General features: G+C 43.1%; 3 protein-coding genes across 5 annotated transcripts; 2 read left to right on the plus strand and 1 right to left on the minus strand.

Annotated features, from left to right (window-relative positions):
- The first annotated feature begins 7165 nt into the window (after positions 1-7165).
- Positions 7166-12184, plus strand: scramb1 (scramblase 1). Of its 3 annotated transcripts, XM_064696255.1 has the most exons (6): positions 7166-7256; positions 7312-7546; positions 8964-9216; positions 10847-11337; positions 11397-11555; positions 11801-12184. In XM_064696255.1, the coding sequence occupies exons 2-6, from the start codon at positions 7394-7396 to the stop codon at positions 11858-11860; spliced, it is 1116 nt and encodes a 371-aa protein (XP_064552325.1). In that variant the 5' UTR covers positions 7166-7256; positions 7312-7393; the 3' UTR covers positions 11861-12184. The 3 variants fall into 3 exon arrangements, with proteins under 3 accessions (XP_064552325.1, XP_064552327.1, XP_064552326.1); XM_064696257.1 differs by lacking the exons at positions 7166-7256; positions 7312-7546; positions 8964-9216 and adding an exon at positions 9884-10353 and having other exon boundaries at positions 10860-11337; XM_064696256.1 differs by lacking the exons at positions 7166-7256; positions 7312-7546; positions 8964-9216 and adding an exon at positions 10205-10353.
- An 866-nt stretch (positions 12185-13050) lies between these two features.
- Positions 13051-15364, plus strand: LOC135438098 (insulin-like growth factor-binding protein complex acid labile subunit). The gene is given in 2 exon segments (XM_064696254.1): positions 13051-13695; positions 13758-15364. Coding segments are annotated over 2 exon segments (1590 nt in total). The 5' UTR covers positions 13051-13077; the 3' UTR covers positions 14730-15364.
- A 1612-nt stretch (positions 15365-16976) lies between these two features.
- Positions 16977-17941, minus strand: LOC135438107 (uncharacterized). The gene has a single exon (XM_064696264.1). The coding sequence runs from the start codon at positions 17838-17840 to the stop codon at positions 17061-17063; it is 780 nt and encodes a 259-aa protein (XP_064552334.1). The 5' UTR covers positions 17841-17941; the 3' UTR covers positions 16977-17060.
- Positions 17942-23553: the final 5612 nt, after the last annotated feature.

A 23553-nucleotide genomic window follows, 5' to 3' on the forward strand; every position in this document is an offset into this window, starting at 1 on the left:
TCCCTTTGGGCTCCCTCAAGGGGCGCTGCGACATTACAAGTGTCTACTCGAGACCTGACTCGAAAGGTAAGGCACCTTCTGGCCTGAAACTTGCAGTTAATTAGTGTATGTGGTGCACAGTTCCAATTGCATGCGACAGCTGCCATGGAGCTGCACGGAGCTGTGCACCAAGCCTGTTTCTCGCCCAGCACCTTTATTCCATTGGTATCAGGAGTATTTACGACTTCATAAAGAATTGAAGAATCGTGCATTTATATTCCCCTGGGATAATCGCCAAACATAAGTGACGTCATCATTCGTTGTTGCCCCTGCTGGTGGTCTGGCCTGGTCGTAAGTTCTTGCCGACGATTGCAAATTGGAAAACCATTTAAGCGCTAATGAAGATCCGCCCATGGCTTGTAGCGCCGGCGCATGTTAAATATTTTCCAAAGGAGCACTTGAAAACAAGTTGAGAATGTTGCAAAACAAATATACTGACTGTGCAATGCCCTATAACATTAAGTTGGTGTCTCAAGATCTGTAAAGAGTTGCTAGGCCGGCAGTGGGATTTAATTGCGTACATATGAATTGGCGGACAGACTGTAAGGCAGGTATTGCAGAAGAAGAGTACAAATAGTCAAAGATGATAAGTATTTGGACTTGTTTGGGTCGGCCAGAGAGTGGATTCGATGAGCTACAGGAGATGATACAAATTAAAAGGAATTTACGATCACTTTACCCGAGCTATGTACAAAATAAGTCTACCTTAGAGCAGAGCTAAGAAAAGGAGGATTATTATCTCCCATCTCCCACAATACATATAATACCATATAAGTACCAGAAAATCTTTGAATGATCAAAGCAAAATCCATTCCCGAAAATTCACAAAATCTATAAGCAGCTCCTCTCAATTGTAGCGCGTGGTCAGCTAATCCACGAGTCAACCTACAGCTTGCCACTTGCAACTTGCAACAACTTCGCGCCAATAAAAATTTGTTTATAGCTGACAATGATGGAGCGTATTTCATAATGGAACCTTGCCGAGAAAGCTGGTGGGCTGCCACAAATCCAGTTGCTTCTATGCTGAGCCCACATTTTTTCGGCTCCAATGGATTATTGTGTGTGGAGACGCCCTCTTAGTGGCCCGAGGCTTGGGTGTTTCATATGATTTGTGCACTAATTACTTTTGAACATTCTAAAGCAAAAGTTCTCGCAGTGTTGTGTGAAGGCTTTAGCGACAGAGCTGACAAATTTTCGTTTTGCCATAATGAAAAATTGCAGTTTTTATTTATAACTGAAATAGTAATATTCTGACATAATCCGCTTAAATGTATGCAGCTTTTGTCATAAATTCCAGTGCATTGTTCCATGTCACTAAATCATATCAACAGCAATTTATGCAAACCCACAGTGCAGACCGAATATACCCATAGACCTGAGACCGCCGACTCGGAGACTCGGGTCCAGTTCAGTTGTAGTCTAAGTTTCAGTTTCTGTTCGCCCAATTAAAATGCAAGAATTGTTAATGCGCGACATTAAAATTCATTATTATTACATACGTTTATTACTATTACAGGTATTTGGCATGCCGATTGCTGCTTGTTCCATGCAAATGCCCAAGTCAAACGCCTTTAAGCGCTTTGGGCAGCTAGACACTTGGAGCTGGCAACTCTTTGGCGCAGAGATGTGGTCGAGAAAGGGGCTTAGAGCCGATAATAAAAGCACATTTTTAAAAAGATTCTCAAGCTTATCAAGCGAATGCAACGCAACGTCCTTTAGGTTAGATTGTTCCACTTGAGAATTGCTTTATCTGGGCAAACTTTAGTCACCCCGTCTTGGTGTATTGGGGCTGCGCCTCTGGTGCATCAGGCACCTGAGGCCAAACAACTCACACGCTTTTCAACTCCTACCGTCTGTCAAACGCGTCAAAGACCAGCCCATGCCGCATTGTAATTATTGACAATAATTTCTGTTATTTCTTGTGTTGGCCAAGCTCGAGTGCTCGAGCTCTACCTTCATTTGGTGTCATTAAAATTGAAAAATGCTTCAACATATTTTGCTCGTGTGTTTGTTCATGCCCACCAAACGGCAAACTCGTTATAATTTATGGCCACAGCTCAGGCAGCGGCTTTTTTCTGTTCTGCAATTGTTATTATTATTGAGTTGTTAACAGACGTGGCTAGATTTATTTCTGTTATTCTTTGGCCTTTTTTCTCAGCCAGATTGTTTATCGGCTAACCGAACGCGCCAGGCTGTAAAAACCCCAAAAAGCACTCGCAGCCCGCTGCTCAAATCGTCCATCGCACAGCTTGTCGATCAACCCCGCGGCTGACCCTTGGCTTCAGCTCAAGCAGTGCTATTTGGCGATAGCCCAGACTAGATAACGACAGCTGCAAACCCGTTCATGACCGCACACACACACACACACGCACACACACACATACACATGTAGCATACAGGATCACAGGACCTCAGCTCACAGTTGGATGCACAACAAAAGCCTTAACCCTTTACGAGGCGCTCGACAAAAAAAAGCAGAAAAAAAAGAGTCGCCGCTGCCGAAATTTCATTTTAAAACATTTTTAATATGCACGCATGCTGTTCGCGTTGAGTTCGCGTTCTTGTTTGATTTGCAGTTCATTTCGGGCTGGTCCTGGTCAGAGGCCGGCTAGACAGCTGCCCGACTGACTGGCTGGCTGGCTACTCAGCCCCTCGACCTGCCCTCCGACCCGTCCAATAATTACACGCGGCATTTGCTTTGTTTTGTGCGCGTTTTTTGTGCATTGCCAGCATCCTGGCATCCCGTAAAAGGACGAACGCGCGCGCTTAAATAAGCAATTACCGTGTAGCAGCATCCTGTCAAAGTTCTGCCCAAAGTCCACACAGCGCTTCGGGGTTTGAGTACAGCACAAAACGAAGGGGTTAAAACACAACCAGCGCGTCCGAGTCGTGTTTTGTGCTGCTGTCAGTTCTGATTTAAATCTTTTGGCCATGACATGTGGCCACCAGACTGAGCAGTCGCCCTCCGCGCGCTTCCTCTGTCTCTCGCTCTCTCTCTCTCTCTGGCTTTTTAGAATTCTCTATGGTAAAATCAATAAACGTCAAGGCTTGCTTTAAAGCCCACTTCTCGCCTCGCTGTCTGTTCGGGGCGCCAAGTTCAAGTTCAACACTCGATAATTAATTGCGCGCCAGCTCAGAAACCCCACAGCCCCAGATCCCGCTACCGCTCCCGCTCCCGCACCCATCAAGTGCGTGCCGGCAAAAGGGTCGTCGGGTCGGGTCATTGTGCTTTTAATTAGAAAACGGACCAAAGGACGGGCTAAACGGGTTGAAAATGAAAATAAAATAACATAAAAACTCATTAAGATTTGCGTTGTATATAAGCCCTTTTTCAGCTTTGCCGCTCCTGACCCAGTTACGTCCAGCTCTGACCCTTCGCAGTGGAACAAACGCCTAGCCAAGTGCTAATTAAGTAATTAAGCTAAAAACACTTTCACCCTTTCATTCGAACCGGCCAAAAGCAGAGCAAGCCCTGACCCAGGTCAAGGAAGCTTCCCAATGTCCGCATTATCACAGGTGTCGTTGAATGTGCATGCGCGTCTGTGTGTGTGTGTGTGAGTGTGTGTGTGTGTACGTGTGCATGCATTTCCGGTCGTTCTTTTACGTGATTGCATTGCCTTGCCAATATGTGCAGATGACCTCGTGCATCCTTTGTTTTTGTTTCCTTTTTTTGGCCGGCAGCAGCTGCGCTCATTGGCTGACCAAATGCAGTTGCAGTTCCCATTCCCCCACATTCCTCCGCTTGTTGTCCTTCACATTGACATATTTCGTTGTTGTTGTTCCCCCTATTTTTTTTTTAGCTGTCTGCAACAGTTCCCACACATGCAACATGCAGCACTGACCCAACGCAATGTGCATTTTATTTTGTAGCGCGTTTTACGAGTGTCCTTCAATCCTGATCTTACTCAAAACCTAGCCATTGAATACATCGGGAGAAGGGAAGGAGAAGAAGAAGGGAGAGATTGAAAAATCATTCTTGTTAGCTCGCTGGCCAGGACACAGTAGGATTTGCCTGTTCTCCACAAATTAAGCAGGGGTAAATTGGTTTTGATCCGTTTTTCCGTTGTACTTAATTCCTTTTAGAAACTTAAAACATATTATATCTGGATACTATGTCTTATATACTTTTAATATGTTCTGCCCACTCTCACTGGGAGACGGGCTTAGAAAACTAATATATTTACCACACTTTGAGAGCTACAGCCCCAAGAGTGGCAGTTAGACTATTCTGAAATTCATGAAATTCATTCATTCACTAGCGTTACAAATTGACTTCTTCTAAGACTCTAGTATGAAAGTCAATGGCCCTGGGGAGACAGTTTAGGTGTCACCAAAGGGAATAATCAAGAATAATCTTTTCGATTGATTTAATCGGTAATAGGTGACTATCAATAGAGTATTGCGCAGTCGGTGCATAGATCCGGATTGCAAAGATCAGTATTTTTATTCCTGCCACAGTCTTATCAACTTGACTTAAACATCTAAAAATACATTATATATTATTAAATTTTGTTTTCTACGTATTCTACCTATCGTGCCGTCTGGAGTTTACATTTTTATTTAGTCAATCAAATTGATACATATATACATATTAACATTCTGCATATTTATTTAAACGATGTCTTAACTAGGGTCCATTAGGAGCTTAATTCAGCTGTAAACATTTCCTATTAGCATAGAACTATTGATTTAAAAAGGAACATAAAAACAGTTGGCCGAAAGTTGATCAATTGTATGAAAGCATCGTTGTGTATTTAGGCATAGAAATACAGTGAGAACTCTCTTTACGGACACTACTTTTGGGCGGAAAGTCCACTTGGGTAGACAGTTACTCTCAAGTCGTTATAGATCAGTGCAGCGGACAGAACTCACACGACCGTCGCTGTCCGGCCTAGAGAGGATTCACTTTGTATTCAATTTTTGGTAAATGTTTCAAAATTAAAGGGTATTTAATCTAGTACACGGAACTGAGTTCTATGTAGCTTACCCAAGTTTTTTTTGTAGAATTTTATCTCGTTTAAGTTCGATTTAATCTGGGCTTCGGATATTCCACAACCTCTTTCAGTTCCTAACACATTCTCCTTTATATGTGAATTATTTAAACGCTTCGCGCGAATTCCTTAGAACACGCGCCAAAATATCTTTGGGCCCGGGACATGTCTGACATGTCAGACCTGAAGCTTCAACGGGCATGCCACATGGTAGCAGATGTTTCTGCCGGCTAAGCTGTTGTTGTTGGTGCGGCAGTCGCTGTCCAAGCCCTTTCAATTTGTTGGCCACACAATAAAAATGCAAAAAGGCAACTCAAGAGCCATCGATCAATTGGCAGCGCGGACATTAGACGATATCAGACTGGGACAGAAGACTGGGACAGTGTCTGAGGCGATCTTTGAGACCTGATTTATGGCCGTTCCGTCGAATGCTAGTTTCGCTTTCGATAGCGGAGATCCAAGCACACACAAACACACACAGAGATAAATTTGATCGGCCTGACAATAAATAACAAAATGATACAAAAAGCTGCACAGCAAATTTGTAGTTTTCAATGTTTTAAGGCGAAAAACAGCGGCTAATGAGCAGCTCCTCAGAGATGAGGAATCTTTTCTACTCGAGGGCTGTCTCCGCCTTTGCCACGAGCTGAGCACCTGCCCCCAACTTTGGCTCCGGCTGAGCTTCTGCCCCTGCCGCCTGCAGTTGGTTACACAATGAAGCGACAGCGGGCCAGGGGCAGAGGAGAGGCATTGAACGTGCCTCTGCTGCGGCAATATGTTTGCCGGCAGCCTGATTTTTCAAGATTTTGAAAGCACCGTAGCGGCAGCGCTGGCGCCATAGGCAGTCCCACTGCTGGCCAAAGAGTTGAGGTCGAGGTCATGTGTGGGCGGGGGGAGACCACCCGTTCAGTTGGAGCTTTTGTGTTGGTTGCCAACCGCAAAAATGCTCTCTGACTCGCCTGTTTGTTGTAGTTTTTGCTGTTGCCATGCAAAAAGCAATGGCAACTAATTGAATGTGCTAAACTCACACACACCCACACATACTCGCACACACACACATACAGCTGCAACTGCATTAATATCGCGTTATACGGCGCATTAAGGCGCTCATTTCAACGACTTTTTTTTTCCTTCTTTGGCTTTGGGTTTGCAGAGCCCTCAAGTGGGCGGCTGCGGATAGCGGTGGGCGCGTGGGTGGGGCTGGGGGTGGCCATGTTGATGATGATGATTTCTCCGTTGCGCTTTGCACTTGTATTGGTAATTACGATGTGCCAGTGTGTGTGTGTGTGTGTGTGAGTGACGTCTGTTTTCTGTCCCGTTGCCATGGGGTGGATTTTGCTCGCATTTTTTTCAACATTTTTTTTATAGATTTTTTTCTACTCTGCTCTCTCGCTTGCACACACATACACAGCGGGGGCAGCGCTGGCTGCAGGACGAATCGTCCTCGTCCAACGGTTTTTTCCCTGTTTGCCCGCTTCGGAAACCGCCATTTTTTATGCGCGCTAACTACGCCACCCTCTCTGGCAGCCGTCTCACATCTCTCTCCCTAACTCTCTCCATCTCTCTCATGCCTTCGTCCCGGCCAACCCGCACCCGGACGCACTCGCACCCTCGCACAGAATTTGCGCATTAGAAAAAATGTGGGCTGTGTGTTTTTGCCGTCTGTTATAAAAAAATAAAAAATGGCGGTTTTTGTTGATACAAAATATAGATAAAAGCATTTTGTACATTTATTTTCATGGCAACAATTCTTGACAATGAAGTTCGAAAGACAATTATTAAATGAATAATTAGTTGGTATTGAGATTTGCTCGGTTCAAAGTTTAAATCCAGGCAACATCTGCTTCAATTAATTTAAAATTTTCCATTCGCAATATGCAATAAGCAAAGCAAACGCTTTCAAAGTTTGTAAATGAATAAAATTTAAATCTCTTGAAATTCATAAGCGCCATCTATCACCCAGCTGCAATTCACTCATACTGCAGCGCCACCTATATTTAAATGACACTGTGGTAAAATGTGGCGCCACCTATTGTTTGTTTAGGTAACCTACATAATCTACTTAGAGATGGATATAGTATATATCGATATGGTGGTCGATTGATAGACGGAACTTTGGTATTTTTGTGGCTGCTGCATTTGGTCACACTAATTTACTAATTTTCAATGCATTGATAACTAAATACGGGAAAGTGTTGAAATAAAACTAAAATCGCACTAAAATCAGTGGGTATTATCGCAAATTGTATGTGCAACTTAATGAAAATATATAATATTGCAGCAGCAAGTTGTGGCGTGCTTCCCGGAAACGCAGCTTCCGACCACCTGCAACACCATCGCACAACGGCGACCGCTGCAATAAAATGCACATGAACAATATTAATAAAGGTGGATATGTGCCGCCTGGTCACTATCCACCGAATGCACCGCCAGCCGAGGGTGCTCCCTATGCACCACCAAACGCGCCCTATCCACCGGTACCACATGGAGCACCCTCACCACAGCCAGCGAATTATGTGAGTACCCATGAATATTGGGGGCGTTGTCAACATACATATATACATACATTTGCATGTAGATATACGTATATAGATATACACATTCATACGCCTGACGTCATGTTTAAGCTTGCGTGTTTATTTATCGTGCCTTATCTCAACGTTCAATGACACTGCAGTTCGATTCATTTATTTTTGAAGTTCGTTATAGGCAGGACCCACCGTAAAATTAGGTTGCTCTTATATTGCTGCAATTTCATCACACTCAGAGCTGATTTTGCGAATGCATTTGTAACATTCTTGTTAAGCGTATAAAAGTGTGTCATGAAATGATTAACACATTGAAGAAGTCGTCGCTTACACTATAAAGCATACATATGTATATATACTCTTGTTCGGCTTGTATGGTTTGTATGCAAACTAATCAGTCTCAGTTGTATGCTTTTTAAATGAATCTTTGAATTCATCCGTCTTTCTGTTGCAGGCAGTACATATGCCAATCAGTCGGATCGGAATATTTCAAAGGATTGATCGGTTAAGTTTGTGTATGAGCAACTTTTTCGATGTATACCCTTTTAGAGGGTATTATAATTTTGCCATGAAATGTGTAAGGTCATGAAATGTACAAGCCATAAAGTATATATATATGTACAATATCAGCATCAACAGCCGAGTCGATATGGCTGTGTTATCCTGAGCGCCTGTATGTTTCTATGCGAGCCAGTCTCTCAGTCTTAAAGCTTCCATCTTGCTACTTCGCATAGGTCCGTCTTTATGTTAGAAGCGCAGTATATAATTCGAAACCGGCCAGATCGGATCACTATATTTTTGTTTTTTTCGAGATATCTTGCCCAAAATCTGTATTTATTTGTTTTACTATGCTCCTTACATACATGCAAAATCTTATCATTATCGGATTACTATGTTATATAGCTGCCATAGGAACGATGAGTCGAATTTCTAGTTTTTGTATGAAAAACTTTTATGTTTTTCAAGACATCTTGACCAAACATTTATTGGTATCACTATGCTACATAGGAAGAGTCGGACGAGTTTTTGTATAGAAAACGTATCTGCTTTTTAAGATATTTTGTCCACTCTCAGCAATATAGATCTGCACCAATCTGCATTCATCTGCAAAACTATAATATTGCTCCCGTAGAAATCATCGAACGGGAATAATGCTTTTGTATAAAAGGACTTTAAAGCCGCATGTTTAGGGGACGTTTATTCTTCGGCGTGCTGAAAATAATCGTTTGTCTTGGTTTTTATTCCGATGACTTGGTTCTAAAACCCTAATTATTTTATTTGCAAACATTTTAAAGCAATACGTATTATTCAGGGCCGATATGATGTATTGAGCGAGTGCTATAAAAAGTCGCACTATTGGACAGGCCAAAGAAACGCCCCTATTTGATAGTTTTCTTTATTTTAGGGCTTCACTCCGCATCCACCTCAAGGGGGATACGCGCCAGTACCGCAAATGCCCTACGGAGAAGTCTATGGAGGAGCAGCACCTTTTGGTGCCGGGGGTGGAGGTAATGGTGGCGTTGCACAGCCATATGGTTACCCACCCGGCCCAACTGGTCCACCTCAACCATTTGGATATGCACCAGGACCTCAGCAACCGATTATAAGTCAGCCAGGCATGCCACCTGCTCATCCGCATGCCGGCGTGGGGCCAGCAGGTAAGTTTTACTATTGCTTTCTTAATATATGCAATCGATCAAAGGCATGGGCTTTAATGCTGCAACTTCTAAAAACCAATTCGATAAACACATGTATGTACACGTATATATTTGGGGGCGCCATGTCAACATTAAAAACAAGCGCAAGATCGCAATCAGAATTCTCTGAAATAATTGAGACAAAAGAGATCATTCAATAACCGATCTCACACATTGACAATTGGGGTCAATGCACTCTAACTGTGATAATAGCAAGTCCACTGCCAGAACAGATATTCGCTGCCATTGAACTTCTCGGGTTGCAGGGAATGCAACTTCGTGTCGAGTTTGTTAAAGAGAGCTTTGGAAGGGGGGCTCAAGCGGTAGACTACAAAGTAGTTATCTATTAGCACCCAAAACCAAGCTGTAAATATTTACATTCTTGGTGTGAGCGAGATTTCGAGTTGTCTGTCCCTAACCCAGATGAGCGGTGACACTGACGTTGGTATCAACAGCAAGATGTTGTTGTTGACAAACCAAACGCTTTTGCTCTTCCACATGCTAAAGACCCTGCCGCTTATTCGTAGCTGTATGCATCCCAAAGCCAACCCGCTGGCTCTTATCAGGACGCGGCGCGTTTGCTTTAATTGAACCAATAAAATAATACAAAGCGCTATTTAAAACACGTTCGGTTATGTTTACTATGATGACTTTTGCGGCACGATGCGCTGGCAACTGTCAACTTGTGTGCCCTCTCCCAGGCAGACGCTTCAGTTCACTTCGGTGCAGCATCAAGAGCAGTCGCGACAACCGGAATCTTGATTAGTGCGCGATGTCAGTTCCAACCGCAGTAACGGTACCAGTTCCAGCATCCAGCTCTAGTTACATCTCGACATTGGATCTGACTAAAAACGAGTCGGCCGATCAAAAGGAATCGACGCCTAATGGCGCCAGCAGTGGCTCGAAGGTGTTACGCTTAATTTGGCACTCACTGTACAGCAAGTACAACTATTTCTGCACGAGATCCCAGACGCTGAAGCAGTTGGTCTGCCGCGAGGCCAACAAGCCCTTGCCCAAAAAGTTTCGGCACACAATGCGGCTGAATAAGTCGGCAAAGCGAAAGGGCTACGAGTTCTATATAAGCGATGAAGACAGGAGGTGAGACAAATCAATGTAATAGACAGTTTGACTCGTGTGCAATTAAGACTCCAAGGTTATATCAGATCGTATCAACATATCTTTTCAAGGGGATAACAAAAGTGCCTTAATAGACGCGCCAAAGATAGTCAACTTTATATAAGTCATTGTGATGAAATTATAAATTTGCATAGACCAGAGATATATTGGGACTGTCGTAAACATTATCTTCTCAAAGGCCACAATAAGATTAGATAAAAGGCGGATTTGAGTGGCGTAAAAGGCACAATAAACCGCTGCGGCCCGGGTTCGTGGCTTGTCCATTGTAATGCCTTCAATTAGGCATACTATTTGTGACGTTGACCAATTGGCACAATGACTACGACATTGACCAATTGACACGCTTCTGTGGGCGGTCGGTGCTTACATCTCGCACATGTTGATGTGATTCTGCAAGAATGTTCCACTTAAGTGTATTTGGATTGATGAAGTGTTTTGTGTTATTTTTCAATAGGCGACTGGATGAGTATACCTATAGGCATTCCGAACTGTCCGCGCGGATTGGAATACCTTACGAGTATAGACCAGCTTTTAGTTAAGCAAAAAGTGGAGCTGCTCGAAGCTTTCACTGGCTTCGAGACCAACAATAAGTTCTCAATCAAAAATGCTCTCGGCCAGAAGGTCTATTATGCGGTGGAGGACACAGACTGCTGCACACGCAACATGTGTGGTCCGGCACGGCCCTTCGACATGAAAATTTTCGACAATTTCCAGCAAGAGGTCATTCACTTGAATCGTCCATTGGCCTGCTCAGCTTGCTGCTTTCCCTGCTGCCTACAGACCATGGAAGTGTCCGCTCCACCTGGCAATATTATTGGCACTATCGAACAGGAGTGGTCCATTTGCAGCCCATCGTTTCGCATATTGAATCACATTGGCGACACCGTGCTGCGCATTGAGGGTCCCTTCTGCACGTTCTCGCTTTGCGGCGACGTAGAGTTCAATGTAAGTGCTGAAAGTCTATTACAACTAACGCTTTATTAATTATTCTATTTCCTTTGCAGGTGGTCTCTCTAACCGGAGAGAAGGTGGGAAAGATTTCCAAGCAGTGGTCAGGCATGGCACGTGAAATCTTCACGGATGCAGATTTCTTTGGGATAACATTTCCACTAGACTTGGATGTTCGCATGAAAGCCGTGCTGTTGGGCGCCACGTTTCTCATTGTAAGCAGCTGCATTTGTTATTTCATCGCAAGTTTCACTAACCGCACACATGCATGTTAAGTCGTACAGCATTCATTTCTTTCGTTTAAAACATATGAGTTGTCTGCATCGCAGATTTCGTTGGTGCCGAGGTAAAAGTTATCCTATGAGCCCTAACAATGCCTCAGCTTTCTTTGATTGTGCTAATGCATCACCACACGTCGAGTCATTTCACTTTTGTTAACCATCGGATTTTGTTTCTTTAGGATGCCATGTTCTTCGAGAAGTCCGGAAACCGGGAGACCGATCGTCCAGGAATGATCTAGCATTTGTTTTAGTTTCTATAAATTTTGCTTGGACTTTTATGACAAGAAAACTGTCCAACTTGAAGTTAATTTTAATATCGAAGCCCTGTGAACTATCGCTTACTAGTCCCCTTTGGCCAAAGCAACCGCATTCTTAAATCAACCAAATTATCCACTCCTTTAAAAACATTTTGCTACAAGCAATTTAAAAAAGCTTCATTTTTGTTGAGCTCAGGTAACATTTTGAATATTATTATTTATTTATTTTTGTATTAAGCTACAATGTTAGCATTTTTGTAATCGCCTTTGTGATTAATATATACGACGAAACGCTATCTTAATGAATTTATTTGTGAGTCTACACCGAATAATCAAGAAAAATAATCAAAATCTCTATGCAGAGTCAACAATGTACTTTAACTAGCTTTGTGTCTTCATATATTCAATAAATCTACACATTGTAGTTGTATATATAAATATATGTTTTTATAAATCTACATATTTATGTCTACATTGCAAAATATTTAGAAGAAATACCTTTAATGTATTTATCTACTCGAATGAAATAATTTTTTGATTGTTGAATAACTATAAATATATATATATATATATATAATAATACAAAACAAAATCGCGTGGACCGACATACACAAACATAAATATAACTGTTAATGTAAATTGATACGTTTAAACATTAAAGTATATTTCACTTATAAAAATCACAAGTTTACCGACAACACATTTAATGTGGGTAAGGTGGAGATCAATCTGTTGATACATTTGTCACTAATGTTAACCTTGTTGCCTATTTGGTGTAAATAACATGTCAATAAGAGATAATGCATATAAATAAATGGTAGAATGGAAAGTCCCACAAGAGTTATCTCTTAAACCAGAGCTGAGAATACAAGCTGATAAAGGAAGAGTTCTAGTGGGACCTTCCATTGCCAGCCATAACAAGTTCATTTAATTAAAATTAATTTGTAAAAAGTGCATAGCCCTTGAACAAATTAAGTTAAGTTCTGTTAATGATTTATTTATTTGAAATAACAAAAATAAATAACTCTGGTTAATTTGATAATGCGATGCTCTTGACTTGCTTCCATTCGCATGGAAACCGGCTTACCATCTAGCAATTCGCCAGGTTCAGAATGCACAGAAACAAGTTTTGTACGCCTATAAATAAACACAAAGCTACGCACTGTGCCTTAATTTGATAGGTTTCAGTTTTAGTTCAGATGCTGTCAAGATTGGTTCTACTTTCCGCTCTACTCGTCTTCCGTGTAGTACAAACAAAAGTTATACAGGAATGTGAGCAGATATCACATCCAAACTATGTGTGCCGCGAGATTGAAAACTTTGAGCAACTAAGCCAGTATATACAAGAAGATTGGCAAAGTGTAAATGTTGTTAACGAACACACTGGAATTGAAAATGACGATAAGCCACTCCCCAAGCTGTCGAGACTGCTTCAATTGGACCTGTCACAGTCTGGAGGTATGACGCTGGGCAGGTATGGGTTCAGAAATTTCGCATCGCTGCAGCGACTCAACCTAACCCACTGTCAACTGGAAGAGCTGCGGTCAGAGCACTTTGCTGACAATGCAAGCCTGGTCAATTTGGATGTCAGCCACAATGACTTGCTGCTCATTGAACGTGCTCTAATGAGACAGTTGCCAAATCTTGTCTATGCCAACTTCTCAAACAACTTGATAGCCAACGTAGAGTTCGATGCCTTCAAGGCCCTTAGCTACTTGAAGTTTCTGGACCTCAACACCAACGAGCAGGAGAACATCACCCTAGGCTCCAATTCCAATCTGCGTTATTTGTCCATTAGCAACAACAATGTGAGAGATGTAGGTTGAATAGTTTTTAATATTCACGTGACGGCTTCTCGAGGCTTTCATTTCCTTTGTAGTTTCATTGGTGCTGTCTGCGCGGGCTTCCTCAGTTGCAAGAGCTGCATTTGCACAGTAATTGGCTAGAGGTTTTGGACATGGGCATCTTTTATGGGCTGCCTCAGCTGCGTGTGCTCAACGTATCCAGTAATAATATCTATGAAATTCAGCGACATTTATTCGTGGGTCCGGCTCCTGATGTTGATCCATTGCTGCGTGTGCTCGACTACAGCTCCAACAATGTAAAGGCACTGGAGGATTATGTGTTCAACAGGCTGCATCATCTGGAAACACTCAACCTCTGGTTCAATCAGATCAGCAAGATCTCTTCAAGTGCGTTTCGGGGCTTGACTATTTTACAATCTGTGCAGCTGCAGGGCAACAAAATCTTCCAGTTACCCGATGAGGTCTTTGCCAATTTGACGGCATTGCAGGTGCTGGACTTGAGCAAAAATAACAAAAGGCAACTGGATGCCAATGTCTTTGGCGGCTCCGTCCTTAGAAATCTAAGCTTTCTTGATCTGAGCAACAATAACATTGACCAACTGCATCCGCTGGCCTTCTCCTCACTGCCCTTCCTGCAGTAGCTGCGACTGCGGCGCAACAAGTTGACTTTACTGGACATACGCATGTTTGCGCCACTGCGTCGGCTGCGGGTGCTGACTCTGAGTGAGAACAGGCTAATGGAAATCGAGGCTGATTTGCTAAGTACCTTTGACAAGTTGACTGAGCTGCAAATCAACAACAATCGGCTGACATATCTGCCTGTATTGGAGGAACAGCTGCTGTCGCAATTGCGCCACATCAGCGTCGAGGGTAATCCCTGGCAGTGCCTGTGCCTGGACGCACGCCTAGTTAGCTATGCGACGGCTGCCAGCGCCTATTACCAGGGCCGGAAACCGCTCTGTATAGTCACGCCCATGGAACAATGCGTGAGGGACTTGGAGGCGGTGCGCAAGCACGGAATTGTCGAGAGCTACGAGCAGACTTGAGGCGGCAAAGGAGCAATAAATCAATATCACTAAATGATAGTCAAGTCGCTAAATGGGAGAGGGCCAGCTGAGTTGACTAGTGGGTGGGTGGCCCAGCCGAATAGCCTTCGTAAATCACAGACAAATGAATGACCATCAGGCGCAAAAGTTTTGCAAGCCAAAGTATTTGGCCAACTGCCGTAAAACAATAAAACAAAATGCGGCCGAAGAGCAAAGCACAAGTACAGCAAAACAGAGCATGAGTCTAGGGGCAGAGGAGAGGGCCCATAGAACAGCACAGATTTTCAAATACTTAACACCACTTAAGCGAACAGTTGGACAATGACAACGACAAGTGGATTTTGCGGGTGGGCGTGCAGGCGGGGTACACATTGATTGTTGAGCGTAATTTAACGTAAGAATTTTTATTAAAATTCTCAAATTGTTTGCATACAAAAGTTTGTGCTTGCAGTGAGCGGCCGGCCGACTGGCCAGGACTTAATGAATAAATGATTGATTGAATAAGCGTGAGTAGGAGATCGTGTGGCGTTTGTTGTGTGAGTACAACGGAAGGAAACTTCCGGTGGCTCGAAAAACATGGGAAATTGAATTGTTAGTGAATTTTCAAGATAACATGATTGAGCGAATGAGTTGAAAATACGCATGAATAATGAATGATTTATCAGGTACATCGCTTAGAAATTTTGCATTTTAAATTATTAAAATACATAGTAATATTTATCATTGCCAATGCGATTCACTCTTTTCATATCTATCTGCTCAGCTTAGTTTTCATAGAGCAAAATATTCAGTGTATTGTCCTAAGAAAATATTTGCCTGTGTATAAGTAAATAACTGCACAGGACACACGCACACACACACGCCCACAAATGCACACCTTTTGTTGGCAAATAAGTAGTTTTTACTTTTGCGTATTCAGGCAAATGCATTGAAGCCAGGACAAGTATTTGAGGCATTCACACGCACAGGTGACAAAAGCCAACACCAACACGGACAGAGAAAGATGTCAGTGCAGCTCGTGCCAGAATAGGGATTCAGATACCGAGTACAGCAACAAATGCGTGCGCACTGAATGCGTTAATTATATATGGAAGGAGCAGCTGCTCGAAAGGACATGGCGCCTAGCAACTGGCAGCGTTGCTCAACATCGACTATAAAAGTTTTGGTTGGCTTTCGCACAATGCAGACTGAGTCGGAAATTACATGTACAGGCTATGTGGGTGGCATCAGCGCGGTGTGCATAAAAATGTAAACTAATTTAATTAATTTTATATTCCAATTTCCAACACCTGCCGAAGTTGTTGTCGGGTCAAATCATTTTTGGTTAGAAACTTTCGTTCGCCTCTTTCTAAAGGCTGTCATCAATTTTCTTGTGGACCTTGCGGTCGACAGCGAGGTGACGTTGCTAAGGAACCGGGCAGAGTCCATCCAATTAATTTTGGAGCAAGCTTTGTTTAAGCAATTTGATAAAGCAAAACGGCACAAGTTCATTTCGTGTTGGTTTATGTCTGTGTGTACTTGTGTGTGTGTGTGAAGGTGCAACAAGTGTGCTAGCAACACCATGGCAAATATTGAACCCTCATCAAAATGATATGACGCTCAGTGCTGTCATAGACATTATAGCTATCAATTTGCTGGCCTAAGTTTTGACATTGTTCTAACATTGAGACTTTCAAATTTAATGTTGACCTCACCTGGCGTATGCGTAATATTCGTAATATTATTTTCGCCTATCTGCATTTGATGTGTTTGGCGTGTGGAGTGCAGCAAATGTTCCTGAATTGATTTCTAGTGGCCGCTGACCACTCAAATTTCATTTGCCATACTCATATTTCAGTTAATTGCGTGTACAGCTAATTGCATTTTTGTGGCCCAAATTGCCACACAATTTGTTAACAATATATTTGCAAAACACTTTATCATTTTTATACAATTAGCATGGCTATTGTATATTTTAATGCTACATTCTGTATGCAATTCCAACAAAATCAAGAATTAGAGCAAACTATGCAACAGCGGCCGGATGCGGTGCGGACTGCACTTCGAATTACAAAATTTTGCGGTTCTGTGGTCCGCTGAATTTATAATTATCCACAGTTGCAGTTTTCTGTTTGTTGGGCTGCGTAATTCGATTTACATGCAAAGTTTTCGGCATAATATCGTTCAGAGTTAAGAGTTGTGCTGCGCTGCGAATTTGCAAACAAATACTTTGTTCTTTTTTTGCTTGGTCATTATAATTAATATATATTTATATATATAGTGCATATATTTTTGGCTTTCCTTAAGAGATGTCAACAAGAGAAATACAACAGTTTAATTTAAAGAATTTTGTTACTCTACATCCGCATCATCGGCATTATGATATTCGAGCAGCATACTGCCGAGTTGCGAGTAGCATGATGTTCTGGGTAAACGCTTAATGCCACCTTTTTCAAAATAACTATGCAAAATTTGTCCCAATTCGGTGCTGTGTCGCAACAGCAGCTGTGAGGATTTAGACAACGTTTTGCGGGCCTTCTCCAATCGCTTGGCAACCTGCAACCGATCTGCCGTATAGTATTTGAGGGGCGCTACGACCTTGATACTATTAACGAAGTTTTTATAGTGATCCTCCATAAAGAGACAATAATCTTCCACTGAACAGCACCTTATGCTGAGATCGTTGTAACGCTCCAGGCACAGCCCCGCTCGATGCTGCTGTTGGCTGGGCCATTTGTGCAGCTCTTCGATTTTTGTTTTCAGCGTTTGCGACTGTTTTTTGTGATGTTGTAAGTCGCAGTCCAGGTCCTTAAGATGTTTACCCTCGTTGTTCAGTCGTTGCGATAGATTTACCACCTGGCCAACTATTTTAGCTGTTTGCAGCTGCACCTGATGCAAATCGACATTTTGGGAGCCATGTAACTCGATATCTCTAAGGCATTTGGCATACTCGGCCGCTGCTGGCTGGTCGCGTACCAGGATTTTGCGAAGCTGCAATGCGCGCTGCTTCATCTGCTCCAGTTGGTCATAGATCTCGTCCAGGTTCAGTTCGGACTGTTCCTCAGAGAAGGTCTCGAATGTGCTCATGGTTGTGCTGGGATTGCCAGGCAAGCCGACTGCGCGATGGTCCATGTCGCTAAGGAATTGCTTCTATGCTCCGTATGTTCGTGTGTGTGTTCTCTTTGCTACACAATGCTGGTCTCAGCTGAAGCTGCCACAATGTCATCGCCTGCTGCCTGTTCGTTTAATAAAAATGCTTGGCTGGCGCCATAAAGTATGCAGCATGCAGTGTGAAGCATGCAGCTGGGCCAACACTCGCCTGCCAAAAATGTTACTTCATCGACCACGTGCCTATGGCAGCCGGGCAGCCTGGCAGCCTGGCAGCCGGGCAAGCAGCCAGGCGGACACAAAATACCTTTGCTAATGATTTTTAATGGCCAAATTGCATGGCGAGCCTTCAGTATAGAAAGACGACCCTTGAGGTTTGTTCCTGCATCGATGGCTGGCATCAATGGAGTTTTGGCCTGCTCGTCCTAGAAGCTCGCATGCTTATTAAAAGGATATTTGCTGCTGCTTCTCAATAAAGCTGGGGCGATAGTGCTGGGAAAACCGAAGGCTTTCAGCCTCGTACACGTGCAAACACAATTCGATGCAAATTTGAGGTCAATAAATTATGCATGCCACTAACGCACCAGCCCCACCCTCCAAAAGGAAGAGGACAGCAAGGCGGGCGGACAGCGGCCGTCGGCCTTACAAAAAACAAATTAGTGGCGCTTACTCAACAAGATTGAGCGGTATTGTGGCTGTGTCATCGTCTTGCTCCTTCTGCTCTAGGAGCGGCAAAGGCGTAGAGAGACAGTCATGTTGTGCCGTAAAGCCTCATTTAAGCCCCTCTTACGCTCGGCGCCACTGAGCGCTGCGTGCAACATGCGAGTCAACGCAGCATGCAAAAAAAAAAGAATTCGAACTTAATTAATGAAAGAGCTTCCGGCTGTCATTCAGTGCGCAACCCTCCTCCCCTCTCTATAGAGCCCAACTATTTATATACCCATAGATATTAACTGATGAATATTTATACAAATATATGCTGGGTGAGCACTCGCATTACGTACAAAGCTGACGCGGCAAATCAACAGTTGAATATAATTTTGTTTATAAAAACGTGAATTCCTCGTAATTTGTAATTTGTATCAGCTCTGGCTTTGTGGGGGAGTTGCGAATGAAATGGGAATGTGTCGACTGTTGGCAATTGGCCTCCGCATCTGTTGCAAATGAAATTATGTAAATGTGACAGCAGCAGCTGCCGCGCTTCCAGTGTCCGTGTGTGAGAGCCCGTGTGTGTGTGTGCCTGTGTGTGTGTCATCGGTTGACCCACAAATACAATGGGAATGCGGTTTTGGTGGCTGTCGCTTGCCTAAACATGGCTTAATGTTGATTACTTAAATTAAACATGCGAAAAACGCGCTATGTATTTGTGTCTATGTGTGTGTGTGTGTGTGTGAAACAAATTGGCGCTTCAATTAAGCATTTGCGTGGCAATTGAATAAATTTAATTGCAAATAAGGCTTATTTAGACTGCCAAACGGGCAATGAAAATGAAAATGAAAATGGAAATAGTTGCGGTTGCCCATAAACTTGGCAAAGCCAATCGATGTCGCAATCCCCGACTGCAGCATGCAAATTGAAAGAAAAATCCCATTCAACTGGCCCCAAGCTGTTTACGATACTTGCTACGGCGCGGCAAACTTTAATAGTAAATAACAACAATAACAAGCACCGCAGGAGCCGCCATGTCGCAGCTGCGCCACGTTCAAAACTTGCTGCAAAAAACTTGGAGAACAACATTTTGCTTTGATGGCCGTCACATGGCAAACTCCTTGATAGGGCTTATAGCCCTAGACGGGGCAAAGTAAGAGCATTGCAAGAAAAGTCGTGAACAGTCCGTCTGTACAGCTAGCCAGGCATTTTTAAACTGATTTCCTCCTAGTTGGGCCAACAATTTGGATTCTAAATCAATTTAATAATATATATTTCTTAGAGTATCTGCCGGTCGCGTTCAGTTCTTGCGTTCAATTCCCATTTAAAGGAAATGGCAATGGCGATGCTGGGGGCTGCACCAAATTAATATTGATTTTGTTATTGGCCTGGTCCGGCTGTTGGATGAAGTTGGCCTTATCAGAAAGGGTGCGCCTCGAGTGTCACTTGGGGCACGCTTTGACAAAAAGTTTTCCTGTATTATTTATGCGCCATACATGCCCAAGGCGATGGGCTCTTAATACATTGTTTATACAAGCATGCGCTCCTTGAAGAGCTGGTTTTAAATTTATGTAACAGCTGGGCTGCTGAAATAAAATACCATATACCGAAATGTCAAATGCATTCGGCTAAAGAGCCAAAATTCTCATAATGTGTTAAGTTTTGGCATTTCGACTGCTGGCAATTTTGAGTGCTGCTGCTGTTGCTGTTGCTGCCACTTGAGCTGTTGGCAAACAGTCTGGTAAGCAACTTCGCCACTTGAAATGCCAGAAAGTTTACCCAAAAGAGGCCAGCAAACTAATTATTTAGTTTCATTTCGAGCAATGGCAAAACGGCAAGCGGCAAACGCAACGGCAAACGGCGAATGGCAAACGGCGAACGTCAGCGCAAGCAAAATATCAATAAAAACTCCAATCGAGATCTATTTCAATTAAGTTGTATGAAAACTTTTTAATTAACGGCACTGCAGAGGCAGGGCCAGTGCCAGAGCCAGAGCCAGAGCGAGAAGCAGAAACACAAGCCGGTCTTTATTTCCGGCTTGCCTCACATTGCTGAGCAATTTATTGCTGCGTCTAATTGGGCAACGTGCAACAACCAAGAGCTTAAAAAATAAACTAAAAAATGCTAGTTATGTAAATGTTGATAAATCAAGTTGCGACTGTTGGCCGTGACAAGCGGACAGCTGTAAGACAGTCGAAATAAATAAATAAATACATATTAAGCAAAGGACGCTAACATGTTCATGCTGACCCCATTGTGCGGCAGGTTTAGTGGCAACTACTCGAATTGTTGCATACTTTGCTGCGACCCTCATCAAAAATGGCGGCCATTGCGGGAGTCGGGCTACGCCGTGACACCTTGTGATTTAAAAGGCAGGTTGAAACTAAAGCATTGCGGCTCGACTCGTTGATTTATTGGAGTTAAGCTGAGTTAGTGCTATAAATGCTATTAGCTGTGGCTAAAGGGGAGGGAGCTTGATAAGCAGAAGTGAACACACGATATGTTGGCCACAATTACGGCGTCTAGACTATGAGCGAACTCCAAGAACTGTCAAACTGTTGCCCGCTTTTTATTGTTCATTCTTCGAAGGGCAGCCCTATAGTCAATGGCCCAAAGTTTATTATAGAAATGACAAACGCAGCGACATCTTGAATTGAACTGGCGATGAGCTGCTTCTTTTCTATCCAGCTGCTTGATAAATTGTGTGCCGCCCCCATCCACTGGGCTATTAATAAGATAAATGAGCGACAATAAGTTGTAGGGCTTGCTTCCGCTGCACAATGCGGCATATGCGTAATTACCATTTCATATGCATTAAGCTTCAATCACAAGCCACAACGCTGAGCGTTTAAGCAAATATTTGTCGGGCTGCCTGAGAGGCTCCCTGGCTCCTGGACTGCCTATCTGCCTGTCTGCTGGGCTGACTGCCAAATGGCAAGGCAGTGTCATTAAGCGCATTTGTAAAATCATCAACAATGTACGCGCAAAGCGTCGCTGATGTCGTTGATGTCGCTGATGTCGTCGCTGGCGTTGCCGGGTTGGCAAATGGATTTTATTGTAAGCGAGGCATAAAAAATGCACAACAAATTGAAATGCGATCAATAATAATTATTGTTGGAGCACAGTCAATACACAGAATAATTGCGTTTCCATGCAATTGCTCAATTCTCAATTCCACAAGGAGCTGCCTATCGCACAATGACGCGATTATCGAAAGAAATTGATGGTCCTCAAATAATATCGAATGACAGCTTGAATGCTAACACAAAAATTGTTTAGTGACGTTTATAAATGGACTGCATTGCTTTAAGATCAATCAATAACTAGGAAATATATTTCGCGACTTTTAAGCGGGATGCAATGGAAAATTGTTTAAAGATATAAACATTTTAATGTTAAGTCGTGATAACATTTAATACATTTCTATAATAAATCGATTCATCGAATTCGCAAGCTTTGCGTTTTCCCACTGCAAACTTTCAATTATGATCCCATTGTGCGCCAGCTGCCAGCGGCGGCATCGTTTAAAAAAACATTATCCCGCGCGACAGTCTAAAGCGGGCAACATTGCAGCTTCAACTTTAAGCCATAAAGTAGTAAAAGTTTACGGCTATTGAGGCACAAACACTTGACTGTTTCGGATGACCGCAAGGGCGACGCTGTTGGTGGCCAACGGCCTTGTCCAGTTCGTCACAATGAAAATCCAATTTAATTTTACTGACTCTGCACTTTGGCCAAATCGAAGCGAGCTAAACGAATCGGCAGACCACAAACTAACCAAAGTGGTGGGTGGGCTGCATTCTAAAGATGTGAAGCATATTGTAAATGTACGCGGAGATCAGTCGACGGCGCATCTAATTATTGTTTGTCGTGCCTAAACGCCAGGAAAATTGAATTGAAATGAAAATAAAATGCGAGGAAAATTGAATTTGGGTCCGGAAGTTAAGTTGCCGGCCAAGACAAGGAGTCGCAGCCAGTGTCAGCCAGGTCAGCTGTGCATGGACCCACAACGACGGCAAGCATTGAAGCTCAGCGCCAACAAATCCTTAAAGATTTCAGTTTAGCCGGAGCCCAAGGCAATAAGAAGCAAAAGAAGCGTAACCGAAAGATGGCAGCAAAGGCTAAAACGGCAGGTAACATAAAACGAACGACCAACTGACTCTAGTTAAATGCGGGGGTAGAGGGGCAGCAGGCTGTATCAGTGGTAGAGGTCTGTCAAGGTTAGGCTGTGTCTTGCCCTGGTTTACCAACATCCAGCAATGTGTGTTTGACATTTGATTTCTGAGAAAAAACGAGTCGTCAATGCTTCCCCCCGCAGCCTGCAATCATTTTATTACATGACTCTCCGCTCGCAACCTGATGCGGCGAGGGAAATGCAGCTGGCCAGAGCAAACGGTATCCAATTATAGGAAAACACCAAATGAACAGGGCCCAACAGCTGTCAGATGTTCAACTTGGGCAGTTTCTTCAGATTTGGGATTCATTTGCATTTGCAAATGCAAATTAAATTCATGCTGCGTGTGAATGAGCAGCAGTTCATGAAAAAAATCGTTTTCAAATTTATTTTGCTAGAATATGAAATATCGTGTAATGAATTTTCTTCAGTTCCCAATGTATACACATATTGAAGTTAACAGATATAATGGGCAAGAACATTTATTTGTATTCCTTACAATTTTATTTTGTATTTAGAAACTTTTACTCACTATATCTTTCTCTTTTGCAGGGTATAACAAATGTTTAACATGCAAATGTGCACTGTCCAGCAAGTTGGCCCAAAGTCTTGCCCCTAAGGCCTGTCAGTGTCAGAGTCAAAACCATACCATGACTGCCGGCCTCTCTGCCTTCAACAACAGGCAGGCATCACGGGCATCCTGTGCAAGGACTGTTTCCGGTTTGTGTATCCACTCACATTTAATGCAAATATTTGCCTTATTAACATGGCCAGCCCAAGCTCAAGACGCTCGCGTTATTTTCAACAGCCGCCCAAAAGTATGCAACAAAACGTATAACCTCAACTTATGCTAATGCCATGGCCACAGAGGCCAGTGGAGTGGGTTGAGTCCGTTGAATGTTTGTGTTAATTCAA

Source organism: Drosophila montana, unplaced genomic scaffold, assembly GCF_035044405.1.
Source record: "Drosophila montana isolate Dmon_TW-CO22-7 unplaced genomic scaffold, ASM3504440v1 contig_3846_1, whole genome shotgun sequence".
Lineage (NCBI taxonomy): Eukaryota > Metazoa > Arthropoda > Insecta > Diptera > Drosophilidae > Drosophila > Drosophila montana.

What these genes read in the sequence shown, in the direction of transcription:
- scramb1 (XM_064696255.1), top strand. Translation starts at nt 7,394, where the DNA reads ATGCACATGAACAATATTAATAAAGGTGGATATGTGCCGCCTGGTCAC. An exon ending in TGCCGGCGTGGGGCCAGCAG is followed by an intron (nt 9,217 to 10,846) that starts GTAAGTTTTACT and finishes ATTTTTCAATAG; the next exon opens with GCGACTGGATGAGTATACCT. An exon ending in GCGGCGACGTAGAGTTCAAT is followed by an intron (nt 11,338 to 11,396) that starts GTAAGTGCTGAA and finishes TTTCCTTTGCAG; the next exon opens with GTGGTCTCTCTAACCGGAGA.
- LOC135438107 (XM_064696264.1), bottom strand. Translation starts at nt 17,840, where the DNA reads ATGGACCATCGCGCAGTCGGCTTGCCTGGCAATCCCAGCACAACCATG.